This window comes from Borostomias antarcticus (assembly GCF_949987555.1).
Source record: "Borostomias antarcticus genome assembly, chromosome: 33".
Taxonomy (NCBI): domain Eukaryota; kingdom Metazoa; phylum Chordata; class Actinopteri; order Stomiiformes; family Stomiidae; genus Borostomias; species Borostomias antarcticus.
Genome location: NC_140266.1, coordinates 978,439 through 993,397, shown reverse-complemented (window position 1 = coordinate 993,397; position 14,959 = coordinate 978,439). Strand labels below are relative to the sequence as shown.

At 46.8% G+C, this 14,959-nt stretch overlaps 1 protein-coding gene across 1 annotated transcript; it reads right to left on the bottom strand.

Annotated features, from left to right (window-relative positions):
• Positions 1-1,634: 1,634 nt before the first annotated feature.
• On the bottom strand, positions 1,635-13,561 carry psmf1 (proteasome inhibitor subunit 1). The gene is made up of 7 exons (XM_084460540.1): positions 13,356-13,561; positions 12,074-12,226; positions 11,864-11,946; positions 10,607-10,804; positions 9,301-9,354; positions 8,865-9,023; positions 1,635-2,099 (listed from the first exon to the last, which is right to left on the bottom strand). The coding sequence occupies exons 1-7, from the start codon at positions 13,482-13,484 to the stop codon at positions 2,048-2,050; spliced, it is 828 nt and encodes a 275-aa protein (XP_084316666.1). The 5' UTR covers positions 13,485-13,561; the 3' UTR covers positions 1,635-2,047.
• Positions 13,562-14,959: the final 1,398 nt, after the last annotated feature.

Here is a 14,959-nt window from a genome sequence, read left to right as displayed (position 1 = left end):
CTCTCCCGACCCCTACCCCACCCTCCTGGCCCGATCTGCCCCTCTCCCGACCCCTACCCCACCCTCCTGGCCTGATCTGCCCCTCTCCCGACCCCTACCCCACCCTCCTGGCCCGATCTGCCCCTCTCCCAACCCCTACCCCACCCTCCTGGCCTGATCTACCCCTCTCCCGACCCCTACCCCACCCTCCTGGCCTGATCTACCCCTCTCCCAACCCCTACCCCACCCTCCTGGCCTGATCTACCCCTCTCCCGACCCCTACCCCACCCTCCTGGCCTGATCTGCCCCTCTCCTGACCTACCCCACCCTCCTGGCCCAATCTGCCCCTCTCCTAACCTACCCCACCCTCCTGGCCCAATCTACCCCTCTCCTAACCTACCCCACCCTCCTGGCCCAATCTACCCCTCTCCTAACCTACCCCACCCTCCTGGCCCAATCTGCCCCTCTCCTAACCTACCCCACCCTCCTGGCCCAATCTACCCCTCTCCTAACCTACCCCACCCTCCTGGCCCAATCTACCCCTCTCCTAACCTACCCCACCCTCCTGGCCCAATCTGCCCCTCTCCTAACCTACCCCACCCTCCTGGCTGATCTACCCCTCTCCCAACCCCTACCTCCTGGCCCAATCTGCCCCTCTCCTAACCACTACCCCACCCTCCTGGCCCGATCTGCCCCTCTCCTAACCTACCCCACCCTCCTGGCCCAATCTACCCCTCTCCTAACCTACCCCACCCTCCTGGCCCGATCTGCCCCTCTCCTAACCTACCCCACCCTCCTGGCCCAATCTGCCCCTCTCCTAACCTACCCCACCCTCCTGGCTGATCTACCCCTCTCCCAACCCCTACCTCCTGGCCCAATCTGCCCCTCTCCTGACCTACCCCACCCTCCTGGCCCAATCTACCCCTCTCCTAACCTACCCCACCCTCCTGGCCCAATCTGCCCGTCTCCTAACCCCTACCCCACCCTCCTGGCCCGATCTGCCCCTCTCCTAACCACTACCCCACCCTCCTGGCCCGATCTGCCCCTCTCCTAACCTACCCCACCCTCCTGGCCCAATCTACCCCTCTCCTAACCTACCCCACCCTCCTGGCCCGATCTGCCCCTCTCCTGACCTACCCCACCCTCCTGGCCTGATCTGCCCCTCTCCTAACCTACCCCACCCTCCTGGCCCGATCTGCCCCTCTCCTCTCCCGACCCCTACCACACCCTCCTGGCCCAATCTGCCCCTCTCCTGACCCCTACCCCATCCTCCTGGCTGATCTGCCCCTCTCCTGACCTACCCCACCCTCCTGGCCTGATCTACCCCTCTCCCGACCCCTACCCCACCCTCCTGGCCCAATCTACCCCTCTCCTGACCTACCCCACCCTCCTGGCCCAATCTACCCCTCTCCTGACCTACCCCACCCTCCTGGCTGATCTGCCCCTCTCCTAACCTACCCCACCCTCCTGGCTGATCTGCCCCTCTCCTGATCCCTCCTCCACTCTCATATCATTTATCATACAGTATGGTGTGTTATAGTATAGTAATAATACAAGCTGGAATGTAATACACATTTTATGTGTATTTTATTACATTTTATGTAATACATACTATTATGTTATTTATCAGTTAACAAACATAAATTGGAAGCTACTGAACGCATGTTCTCCACATCAGGTAGAATTGGAGCCATTGTGACAGCGTTATCAATCATTCATTTATTCTTTATACACAAAGGTTTGTGAGAAAAACTGCTGACTGTGTTAGTTTGGGAGGCAGGCAGCGAACAGCAGCTGATTCCATAAAAAAAAACAAAAAAAAAACGTGATGCTTCAAACTTTATTGTTAATATTGGTACTAAATGCTGAGTATCATAGAGTTCAATAAGCCCCCAGAAGAGTGACTGCAATAGCGTTTATTCCTCTATCAGCACAGAGCGTGCACACACATACACACACGCACATAAACACACACAAACACACACACACAGGCTCTGTCAGTCACGCTAAGTGCTTGTCCCACTGTGTCGGCCGTGTGCTGCCAGTGTGGACAGGAAGTGACGTCTCTCTACATGAACATGTCGTCGTACCCTGGAGGAGGCATGTGGTCTGGATCTGGCCTGGAAAACATAACAACAACATACCCACATCACTGATAGAGGACTGTACATGCGTATGTGTGTGTATGTGTGTGTGTGCGCGTGTCTGACTGTGCGTTCAGATAGCCAGCAACTCGTTGATTATTTTTCTGAGAGTGGTCAACCGTGGGCAACTGAAGTCATTTGGCGATATGAAGGTTAAGGGGTGGGCCGACGACATGTAACAAGTTGAAAACCTTTGGGTAATAACCAATCATATTCAAGTGTTGGATTTTTTAAACTGCCATGTTGAAACGACAAACTAAATTTTGGTTCCCAGTTTCGAGAAGTTATGAGACAGCTAGAGAAGACTAGCTAGTTAGCGCTAATGTTAGCTACTGTAGTGTATTTTTATACGGTATTACATCAATACATCTGTATTACTCTCATGTAGTAATCATTTTATTAAGAATAATGAATAAACTCCAATTCAGTAGGAACTTGGTTAACTTAATTAGTTTAACATGCAGATGACAAACAGATGTCCTTTCCTGAGTCAACATTCCTTTGCCCCTGAGGAACAATAGAGATGGCACCTCTGAAGAAGAAGTCAGGAAGCCTACAGGTGATCAAAGCAGGACCGGAAAAACCCCAAGACTGCCCCCATGTCCGGAGGGGGGGGCAGAGCTCAGTGACGCCTATTGACCAATTGCAAGACTAGTTGTAAATGTACCTCCCTCGTATGCAAAATTGTTTTGTCATGTGATTCCTGGCTTGAAGCCAGTTTAAAAACTGAAGACACGAGACTGAGAATTCAGTACCGCTGAAATTTGACCGAATGGCGTGCTCAATAAATTTGGTTTAAACTGCATTTTTCTCCAGAAGATTCTTTCCAAGTCAAGACAAAAAGATACGACATATTGGCGACGGGGATGGGATGGCGATTCTAAGCTTACGATTTTCAAGACCCTTGAAAGACAGCGACTTCAACTAAACTTTTTGTGAACCTAACGGCCAAGGAGGACAAGAGGGAACGACCTCGCGAGTCTTGATCGAGGTAAACCGTCTTGCAAATCATTTTATGCTTACGCCATAAAGAACTTCCAATAAATAAGGAGAAATAGATTAAATTGTGTACGCATTGTTGTGCTGACTCGGTATGGGCATTGTCTTAGAAAGACGCATACGAGTGCGCAGAGGTTAGAGAAAGACGGGAGCTCCAGAGTGGGGTTCCGTGTCTCTAAAGGAAAACCGGTTAAATTAAATGCATAGGATTGCATATTTGTGTTAAATGTTGAGGTACCAGTATGTAAAAGCAGGCTAAACCGGAGTACCTGTATGTCTCGTTTAAGTACGTTTTAAGCCGTCTGCTTATTGTCTTGTGTTTCTTGTGTCCATTGTATATTTGAGCTCTCTTCCACGTGGTTGTGTGTGTAGACTGTAAGCCTGTGTGTGTGTGTGTGCCTGCATCTTTGTTCTTCTCTTCCACGTGGTTGTGTGTGTAGACTGTAAGCCTGTGTGTGTGTGTGTGCCTGCATCTTTGTTCTTCTCTTCCACGTGGGACTGGATATTGTAGGCCTGTGTGTGTGTGTGTGTGCCTGCGTCCACAGCCTTTGATCCTTTGTGTGAGGAGACGGGCTGTGTGAGGTGTGAAAGTTGAGGTGTGAACGAGAGAGTGAAAGGAGAGCGTGCGTTGTGGGTTTTGTGCTTTAAAGTTTAAAAGTTGAGATTGTGTGTTTGTTGGTTTTATACATTGTAAGGTTTGAAAGTTGAGTTAATGTAAATAATATTGTGCTGATATTTCTTGTTTAATTGTCTTTTGTGGGTGAGGCTGCTCCCCGTACTCTTGAGTTGTAAAAATTCCTAGCCCTCATTAAAACCACAGCTGGCTGTGGGGGGAGGGGGGTCGGTGATACGCGATCACTAGACAATAGGTTTTTTTCAGTCTTAAGGTGATGCGGGCAGAGACAACACTTTCTCTATTTCTTTCTTGTTCTATCTTTCTTTCTCTCTTACTTCTTTCTCTTTCCTGTCTTTAGAAATTAGGGAACGATAATCCATCTAGTGGTCATTTATAGGTTGCAGTGCACGCTGGGTTTGGTTGTGTTGATTCTTTAATTTTGTTGTCCTATGCCTCCATCTAGTGGTCATTTATAGGTTGCAGTGCACGCTGGGTTTGGTTGTGTAGATTCTTTAATTTTGCTGTCCTATGCCTCCATCTAGTGGTCATTTATAGGTAGCAGTTCACGCTGGTTTGGGTTGTGTTGATTCTTTAATTCTGCTGTCCTATGCTGCCATCGCGTGGCCATTGTTAGATATGACCGCTTTCTATATTTGTTTGATTATTCGTGTGTTTTATGACAGTTTGACTTTAGAATAATGGATTGTTAATAGCAAATTTATTTTTAATTATCATTGCTTGGTAATTAATTGGTTTTTCCCCTTTGAGTCAATCTGTTTTACAGTTATATCCGAAAAAGCTTTTGTCCAAACCAGCCATCCATCCATCCACCCATCCATCCACCCATCCATCACCTGCTTGAAAAGTAAGCCTGAATTGCTGATTAATGCTCATTAATTGAACTAGACTGATCACCTGATTTAATTGTTTTGAGTGGTTGACCTGCATTTGAGGCTTGGTGTTTTATGATAAGGTGATTGATTGGTTTGGTTACTTGATTTGATAATAAGGATAAATGGTTAGTCCATTAATTGATTAATTATTGATTACTTGATTAATTATTTATAGTTATTCAACGTTTTGTTATTATAAATATTATATATATAATAATTCTACTTGATACTGGATATAAGTGGTTTTGTGGGTGTTTAATTGTTAAATGGATGTAGATGGTTTGGTGATGAGCTTTGGTTTTGAGTGATTGGTGGTCTGTTGGATATCTGGTTTAAAGGTGTCTTGGTTTTTGATAGAATAAACATCAGTTTAAGCGTTGCTTTAGTAGAGTGATATAGACGTACATACATATATTACGCTTTGCATATTGTGTGTATGGAGTGAAAGGACTGAGTGAACGGACAGTAGGACTCAACTTGCTGACAGGCAAAGTGGTGTGGACATTTCGATGTCTACGTCAAAACCTTTTTTATTTTAATTTATTATTTTCTGGCATACAGCGATTAATGAGGGGATTGTCCTCTGGTGCACAATACCCTCAGCTTGCGTCAAACCGGGCTTTGTGGTTTTTAATTTGCAAAAATTAAAAGTGCTTAAATGGGACCGATCGCTCCCTGTGCTGAAGACTAGGGTTGAGATTGAGCAGGAGTATATCTGGATAGGCAGTTTAGGCAGAGCAAGAAGTGTCCTATGTCTGTGAGTGATTGAGTGTTCATTTCTTTATTAATTACATAATTGATAAAGCTTCATTTTATAGTGTTAGATTCTTAAGAGGCTTATAATAGTCTCGAGTCTTTATCGGTCTATCAATCTTCGTGGACTCCAACATGTCATTCGACATAGACGTTAATGTGTCCATGCTTACACCGGTGGAACAACTCAAACGCGATTATCCAATACTGAAGGGCATCGATGATATATCTAAAAGCTGGGCACGGAGATGGTCTGACGTGCCACAGCCTTGGCCGTCTACAGGAAGCTTTGATGAAGGACTCATTCAAAACATGCGCGTTCTGGTTGAGGCACACAAAGCTCACCAGAAGACGGGACGACGAGGTAAGGCTCGAAAAGAAAAGAGAGATGCCGAACTCGCAGTCTTGATACTGTTCGGTAAAGTAGGGAGGAGACAGAAAGCAGCTGTGGAGGCGGCAGCTACCGCAGCTCTAACCATAATAGAGGAGGCCAATGATAAGACGGACATACTACAGAGTATAATTGATGCGCCATTCTCTCATACGGCTCCAGTCTTGACTCCGCCTCCTTATGAAGCTCAGGAGGAAACTACTAAGGCTTACCCACAGCTACCCGTGCTAAATACTGAGGGAAGATATGTAATCAGAGATGATAATAATGATATTATGCAGAAGGGAAATGCCAGGACGACCGTTGTAACTCATCTTGATTTGAAGCGCAAAACCAAGAAATTAGATAAGCATCCGACACCAGCTGAAAAGAAGAAGAAGAAGAAGAACAAAAAGGGAAAGTGTGGAAGCGACAGTGACTCTTCTGTAGATGAAGGAGTGGATATTGGAGGATATGATGAAAGTATTAGAAAGATTATGACAGGTGCTGTATAGAAAGGAAGTGTTGCTAATGAAACAGACTAGTAGTAGTAGTGAAGAAGAGAGTGAGGAGTCTGACTCGAAGGAAGATGATACAACATGGACCAAGGATGTACCAGATGAAGAAGAATTGAAGGAAATTAGGGAGTAGTTGAAGGTGATTAGGAAGTAGTTGAAGGTGATTAGGAAGTAGTTGAAGGAAATTGCAAAGTAGTTGAAGGAATAAGATGCTGAGCTGAAGAGGAAACTCACTCAAAGTCAGCTCTTGAATGGAAAATGGATAGAAGAGGAGTAGAAACAAGCTGTTGTTTTGCAGAACAACAACGACAATAACCAATGATGTAATCTTCATTCCCGTTCCCTGTTTTCCAACAGCCTCAGACAGGGGGAGATTATTAATTCTGAAGTATTCAAAAAAAAATAAAAAAAAAGGGGGGGTGAATAGGAAGTTGAACATGTCATTGGCTAGATGTCATCAGCAATTTACAATACAATAAGTATTTCTTAAGTTTTTAGAATCAATTTTTTAGGAGAATGATAGCGGTGATAACCTACGTTGTCACCTCTGAGCCTGAGTTCATTATTGAAGTTGAAGTGATGAGGAATATTTTTATTACATCTGTGACATTCTGGAGAAACACTTGTCTCCAGAAGATTATTATAGAAGCAAACTAGTTGAGTATGGACTCCAGAGTATGAACCATCTTTTTGTTCAGAAAAACAAAAACAAAAAGTCATGTGTGTTGAATGGTTATCGATGATTTGATGCTAAGTTCAGTTTATTACAGGAATTTCATAATGGTAGGAGTATTCAGTTATGGTTTCATATAACATCAGTTTAGATAATTGGTTTACAAAGCTGTTTAGTCAATTCAAATAGGTTATGTTTCTCACTTTGATTTAGGAGTTTGTGTTTCAATAGTCAATGAATGGCCATAAGCTGTTCGTTTATGCATTCTATTGAGGAGTTGGCTTTAGGCCTCCCCCTCTGTCATTAACCTCGGTTTGTGTTAAGTGTTGCTTTACAGGAACCGCGGACCCTGGGGGCCGGGCCCTAGCAATGCCTGGTGTATGCCATCCTGGGGGCTGACGGTCATCTGTTGTCTGTATATTGTTCTCTTGTTTAATCAGGCAGCAGGGGGTCGTCTACATTTCACCTGTGTTTTTGATTCAGGTGTGTGTACACGTCTCCTTGGTTGGATTGTTCTGTTTTGTAGTAATTTAGGTTTAGTCTATGTCTATAGGATGTTCTGTGTTTTGTGTAGTTCTGTGTTGATGTTTTCAGACTATCCTGGAGTGCATTTAGTGGGCTACCAAGGCGTGGTTGCCCCTCACCAGCACGAAGCTATGAACTGTGTGGAGTCACGGATGACTTGAGGGTCATTCTTGGACACTTCTGGAGCGTTCTCCCTGTTTCGGACGGGGTGAGCTTGCCATCTTGCTGCGGACATTGTTCTCTGGGTGTCAGAGAGGATTGCGACACCTGGGGGTTTGATGTCTGAAGATGGCTCCAGCGTGAGACGAGGAGATGAGACAGCGCTGAGGGCTGTTCTCCTTCGGAGGGGCTAAGTGCTAGTAACCTCTGGCCCCCGATTTGCTTTGTTGTTGTGTGAAGATTTGGTTATTTGTATGTGTTTTGGGGAATTGTTTGTTATGTTTAATGTTGTTTTGTGTCGAGGCGTTAGGACGCCTCGAAGGGGGGATATGTAGTGTATTTTTATACGGTATTACATCAATACATCTGTATTACTCTCATGTAGTAATCATTTTATTAAGAATAATGAATAAACTCCAATTCAGTAGGAACTTGGTTAACTTAATTAGTTTAACATGCAGATGACAAACAGATGTCCTTTCCTGAGTCAACATTCCTTTGCCCCTGAGGAACAATAGAGATGGCACCTCTGAAGAAGAAGTCAGGAAGCCTACAGGTGATCAAAGCAGGACCGGAAAAACCCCAAGACTGCCCCCATGTCCGGAGGGGGGGGCAGAGCTCAGTGACGCCTATTGACCAATTGCAAGACTAGTTGTAAATGTACCTCCCTCGTATGCAAAATTGTTTTGTCATGTGATTCCTGGCTTGAAGCCAGTTTAAAAACTGAAGACACGAGACTGAGAATTCAGTACCGCTGAAATTTGACCGAATGGCGTGCTCAATAAATTTGGTTTAAACTGCATTTTTCTCCAGAAGATTCTTTCCAAGTCAAGACAAAAAGATACGACACTACTGTAGCAAGCTAGCAATTTGACATCATCTTTTATTGAATTTATTCTCACGTTACCTCTAGAATATCTCTGCCCAAATCACATTCGACAAGAAACAAAATGTCGTTCACCAGCACAGCTATTGTTAGCACCAGTGAGCTTTGCAAAATGGAGTAGCCCTGGCTAACTTGTGATTTACAGTGAGCCACCCCCCACAGTGAGCCACCCCCCACAGTGAGCCACCCCCCCACAGCGAGCCACCCCCCCACAGCGAGCCACCCCCCCACAGCGAGCCACCCACGTCCGGAAACCTCGGCCATAGATGGCCTCGAGTAGCTGGCCGTATGAGAGTACGTGTGTGTGTGTGTGTGTGTGTGTGTGTGTAGGTGTGTGTTTGTGTCCTACCCAGGTCGGTTCCTGCCCACCGGTCCGAACGGGTCGAAGCGGGCCCCGGGGGGCACGGCGCCGGGCGGGAGAACGCCGGGGATCCCTGCTGACGGGTCGAAGCCGGACCGCGGGAAACCGGCGCGCAGGGGGTCCACAATCATACCCCCCCCACCGCCGCTACGAGGGAGAGAGGGTCCGAGTGGAGTACAAGAGTCAGAAGCATTTTTTGGCAAGCCAGGAGTGATGTCCACTCGGTATTTAAGTGCTTGAGTCAATATAATTAAATAGTTTCTTTTAATACTTTTTTAATCGATGACTAGCAAACACTTAAGTATACATGCTCTCAGCCAGGAAGGCTGAGCAAGGAGGGAGGGAAGGAGGGAGAGAGAGAGAGAGAGAGAGAGAGAGAGAGAGAGAGAGAGAGACACACACACACACACGCGAGCACACTCACCTAAACGGGTCTAGGTCTGCTCGTCCTGCAGCAAATGGAGCCATGGGGTCTGGCCTGAAAAATGCATGCGCATACACACACACACACACACACACACACACACACACACACACACGCGCACAAGACACACGCACAAGACACACACACACACACGCACACGACACACACACCGAAGGGGAGAGTGAGTCCGGGCTGAAGGACAAACAAAGTAGTGTGTTTCTGATTCAGCACTAGACTGTCAGCCAGTCAGCCATCTAGGCAATTACCTAGTCAGCCAGCCAGCAAGTTAGCAGGCCAGTGAGCCAGCCAGACATGTCAGTCAGTCAGTCAGACAACCAGGCAGTCAGCCAGACAACCAGCCAGCCAGCCAGTCAGCCAGCCAGCCAGCCAGCCAGCCAGCCAGTCAGTCAGTCAGTCAGTCAGTCAGTCAGCCAGCCAGCCAGTCAGTCAGTCAGTCAGACAACCAGGCAGTCTGTCAGCCAGCCAGCCAGCCAGCCAGCCAGTCAGTCAGTCAGACAACCAGGCAGTCAGCCAGACAACCAGGCAGTCAGCCAGACAACCAGTCAGTCAGTCAGTCAGTCAGTCAGTCAGTCAGTCAGTCAGTCAGTCAGTCAGACAACCAGGCAGTCAGTCAGACAACCAGGCAGTCAGTCAGTCAGTCAGTCAGAGATGTGCAGCCTCATCCTCCCAGTGGACCAGGCCACAGCAGCAGCAGCAAGGTCTATAAAGTGCTGACATCACCCAGCTGAACAGGTCACATGGTCACCGACAGAGGGTAGAGGAAGGGAGGGGCTGGGATGGTGGAGGAGAAGAGAGGAGGAAGATGGAGGGAAGAGGATGATGGAGGAGAGGACAGGAGGACCCAAGTGACCGGATCCATTCCTGGACCGGATCCATTCCTCGCTTTCAACCCTCTCCCGCACACTCATATCGTACGTACACACACACACACACACACACACACACACACACACACACACACACACACACACACACACACACACACACACACACACACACACAGACACACAGACACACAGACACACACACACACACACACACACCTCTGCGCTGCCCTCTATGCCTCCAATGCCAGACATTTAAAAATAGTCCCCGTGCTCTCTTTTCGTCCTTATCCTGTTATTCATCCCTCTCTCTCTCTCCCTCCCCCTCTCTCACCCTGGCTGTAAATATTGAATAAGACGGAGAGGCTCTCTGAGCTCAGCCGACTCCCAGCATGCAACATCAGCGTCGGCCTGGCGTTCAGCTCCCCTACCGCCACGAAGGTGGCGAGGACGCTACCCACCAGTGGGGCTGTCTGACGGTGTGAGGCTGCCGTGTGGGGACGCGCAGCGGGTCGTGGTCCGGCTGATCGTCCTCCGGCGTGTCCCTCCTGCTCTTCCTCTCTGCTTTCCTATTGGCCGGCTGGGCCCTGGGGGAGGGCGCCGGGGGCAGAAGCTGGCTCCGCACCTTCTCGCTCAGACCTGTAGCATCCTTAAACACACTGATCAAGCACGCACGCACACACACACGCACACACACACGTCAATACGACTGAAGGGTAAGAAATTGGACTTGCACCACAAGCTCCAGCAACACAGGCTAAGAGAAAGGTAACAAAGGAATGTCTATTACACTGCATCCTAACCCAGAATACAGACACACAGGTACAGTGTAAGAGAGGGAGAGGCACAGCATCCATCAATTTGCTCTATGCACTTTAATGTCTCTTTGTAATGTCTTATTGTCGTATTTCGTAGTGTCTATAGTGTCTTAATGTCTTATTTTGTAAACGTCTCCTGTCATATTGTTGTAATGTCTTACTGTCTTATGTCTTAAGTCATGTCTTGATGTCTGAGAGTGCCGGGCACAGTGTATTTCATTGTATTTTATAAATACACATGACAGTAAAAGCCTTGAACCTTGAACTTGAATTCGGGGCTGAGTAGATCGCTGCGTCAATTCATTCGACTGACTGTTAATGAGAGAGACACACAAACGGATTCAACTGGGAAAGAGGCGTTTTCTCTTCTGAATCACGGAGCAGTTAGGACAGGGTGTGAATGATGTCCTCGGCCTGTTCCTAGACGAGCACAACACCGCGCCTGGCGACAGGCCCAGATTAAACACGCACAATGAGTCACACGGTGACTGTTTATGCTAATGGGGGCGCACGATGAGTCACGCCGTTCGTGAGAGCGACTCTTGATGGCCCCTCTACCCACGGGGTCGTAGACTGCCATGCTGTACCGTTCAGTAGCATTAGGTCTGGCGTATCATTGTATGTATGCTGCTACTGAATTGATTTTGATTGATTTTGATTTATTTTTAGGACAGGGACAAGGTACATTAAAAAGTCATTAATTCAGAGTATTACAAACTTTCTCAGGGGGGGAATGCTAATGTAATGAGTTTTGGTCACACATTGTTTTCAGTGTGCCCAGCATGTGAACTGGGCACCCCTAAAGGTGCATGAGACTATAATAATCAATAAATAAATAAATTAAAAAATCCCCAAATCACCTGGTGATGTGAAACAGATAACAGGTAACAGATCACCCACCTGTCATAAGTCTGTAAGTGGTTTGCATTCACATGGTCGCTGATGGCCACTGTCAGGTCAGACACCTGGTCAGAGCTTGGATACTGTCAGCAAAGAGATATGCCAGTTAGAACGTGTACCCACTCCCAAACAGAAGGACTACGCCAGACCAACGAGACTGGAATCGGCTGCTGTCGTCCAACAGTCGACCTGTTTGTGTGGCAGACTCACCATGGCGTTGAAGATGAGGGTGTTGTCCACCGTGATTGCTTTAACCAGGAGCCGGGTCTTCTCGTCGTGTGACTGGTACCTCAGGGTGTACAGCTCCTTGCTGCTGCTCCAGTCAGCGGGGAGCAACTCAGACTTCTTGTCCTCATTACGAGGCTGTGAGAACACAGAACAAGAAATTGTGACCATCAAATGATGTGTCCCTCGAGGTCGGTTGGATATTTTCCGCAGGCAGACTACGGCAGCCGTCGGAAGTGGTGACCTGTTTGTTGGCTGGCTCTCTGATCAGAACTCAGAAGCAGTTTTATAAGCCGTGGTAGTTTCTGCTTTGGTCAATTGGTGCTCCAACACTGGTGGAGAACATTAGGTGCAAGGACAAGACAGGACTGTCCAAAGATAAATACATCCTCAAATCAATCCACATAAAGGTGAGGGGATGGCGATTCACCATAAAACCTTTGGTTAGTGTTTGCCTTGTTTATTGTGCAGGACGGTCAATGGATTGATTGATTGATTGAAATTGATTTGATACTGAGCATTCTCGATAACATCTACGGCCACACAATTCGGTGGGTCTGCATTTTCGGTGCAACAGCTAGCAAGACGTTAACTGTTCACTAACCTGCCAGTTAGCTACAGCATCCAGGCTAGCTGGCTAGCTACAGTATCTAGGCTATCTGGCTAGCTACAGCATCTAGGCTAGCTGGCTAGCTACAGCATCTAGGCTAGTTAGCTAGCTACAGTATCTAGGCTAGCTGGCTAGCTACAGTATCTAGGCTAGTTAGTTAGCTACAGTATCTAGGCTAGCTGGTTAGCTACAGTATCTAGGCTAGCTGGTTAGCTACAGTATCTAGGCTAGCTGGCTAGCTACAGTATCTAGGCTATATGGCTAGCTACAGTATCCAGGCTAGCTGGCTAGCTACAGTATCTAGGCTAGCTGGCTAGCTACAGTATCTAGGCTAGCTGGCTAGCTACAGTATCTAGGCTAGCTGGCTCAGTATCTAGGCTAGCTACAGTATCTAGGCTAGCTGGTTAGCTACAGTATCTAGGCTAGCTGGCTAGCTACAGTATCTAGGCTAGCTGGCTAGCTACAGTATCTAGGCTAGCTGGCTAGCTACAGTATCTAGGCTAGTTAGCTAGCTACGGTATCTAGGCTAGCTGGCTAGCTACAGTATCTAGGCTAGCTGGCTAGCTACAGTATCTAGGCTAGATGGCTAGCTACAGTATCCAGGCTAGTTAGCTAGCTACAGTATCTAGGCTAGCCCAGCTAAGCTAACCCACTCACCTCATCGCCAGATCCCAAACACTTGTATCCGCTCTTTATAATCTCCCAGTGAACAAAACAAACCACAGCGTCCTGAGGACAGCTGATGCCACCTGCAGCGTATGTGTACAGCACCTCTAACCCTGCCATCTTTTAGAAAGTTAAGTTTCTAAACGGTTAGAAGCAGAAATGAAAACGAAACAGACCACAGCCGCGTCTGTTTTGGTTTGTCATGGTGTTTTGGTCCGACCAACCTGACCGAGGTGCAACAAAAGAACGAGTTATTGAGTTCCGCATGAAATACGCATTTCACTGTTCAGGATTATTATCCATAGTTTAAGGGAGAATAAGTAAATTACATATTTGCAATTGAATTAAAATCTAAAACAAACAAACAAAAATCCATATTTAAGGTAGTGAGCACTAGAAAAGCCGTTGTTTAACATATCCATACACAGAGAGTATATGGTTGCAATGCATAAATAGCCCCGTAGATGGCACTATATGTCAAATAGTTCAAAATGGTTTGCAAAGATTTGTGTACCTGACGGCCATTCGGTTTGGTGTTTTTGGCTGATGGGCGGAGCCCAACACCGGCTTGGGGTAAGAAAAGATGAGTTGCATGACTGTGGCTGTGTTCGGAATCGCTCCCTTTTCACTATATAGTGCACTATATAGGGCGTCAACCATTTTGTTTGTAGTGTCCGAATTCTCAACGGAATTTTCGTTCCCTATATAGTCCACTATTTATTACCCACAAGTCACCTTGATTTCCAGGGTACATACCCTACATTTTCTCCTGTATACCACAATGCAATGCAGTTGAGTTGTCTCGCGAAGAGGGCTGTGAACGGAGGATGGCGGCGGCAACTTTCGTGTATAAACTTAAGGAACTCTAGCTTGCGGAGCTAAATCGTAAACATGTAATGTTTGTAAACATGTTACTTGATCGTGCGCTTCATAGCTAGCTAGGTAGCGCGGCTATAGCCAACGTTACATCTTGCAATTAACAGACAGGACCAAAGTAGAAAAACCACACATGCACATGATTAGAATTTAAATTTCAACACTTTATTTGGGATTTAACATTCAAAATGAACACACAAAAGCAAATCCGATACTACCTGAGTGAGTACATCTCAACCTGCAGCGTGAATGCTCCCTGTTAGACTTGTTTGTTTACACGAGGGCGCATCCGCCTGCATCACACGAATGACCGACGCATTTTTGTGACGTTCGGTGTAGTGTCCGAATACTCCTTAAACCATTCCCTAGGTAGTTCACTACAATGAACCCTATATAGGGAATAGGGAGTGAGGGAACGAGGGAGCGATTCCGAACACAGCCTGTGTTTGCCTTACCTACCACGCTCTGGGTCGATTAAATTAAGGTGATAAATTAGGGTGATAAACTACTGGGCTGAGGGAGGGAGACTGGTGCTGAAATAATTATTAATCTATTAATTTGATTTATTTATTTATTGTCTCGTCAAAGTTCGCTCGGAAAGAAATACCCTTTTTGAATCACATGTTTCACGGTGAACAACCAATCACAAACTCTGCTTTAGCCAGCTGGTGTTCTAGCTGTAATGCTAGCTAGCTGACGGGTTAGCGTTAGCTAAAGAA

Excerpts from the sequence above, each read along its gene's own strand:
- psmf1 (XM_084460540.1), bottom strand. The coding sequence starts at position 13,484 with ATGGCAGGGTTAGAGGTGCTGTACACATACGCTGCAGGTGGCATCAGC. Across the intron at positions 11,947-12,073 it reads CCCTCATCTTCAACGCCATG|TATCCAAGCTCTGACCAGGT; the intron begins GTGAGTCTGCCA and ends CTTTGCTGACAG. Across the intron at positions 9,355-10,606 it reads ACCGTCAGACAGCCCCACTG|GCCAGACCCCATGGCTCCAT; the intron begins GTGGGTAGCGTC and ends TGCATTTTTCAG.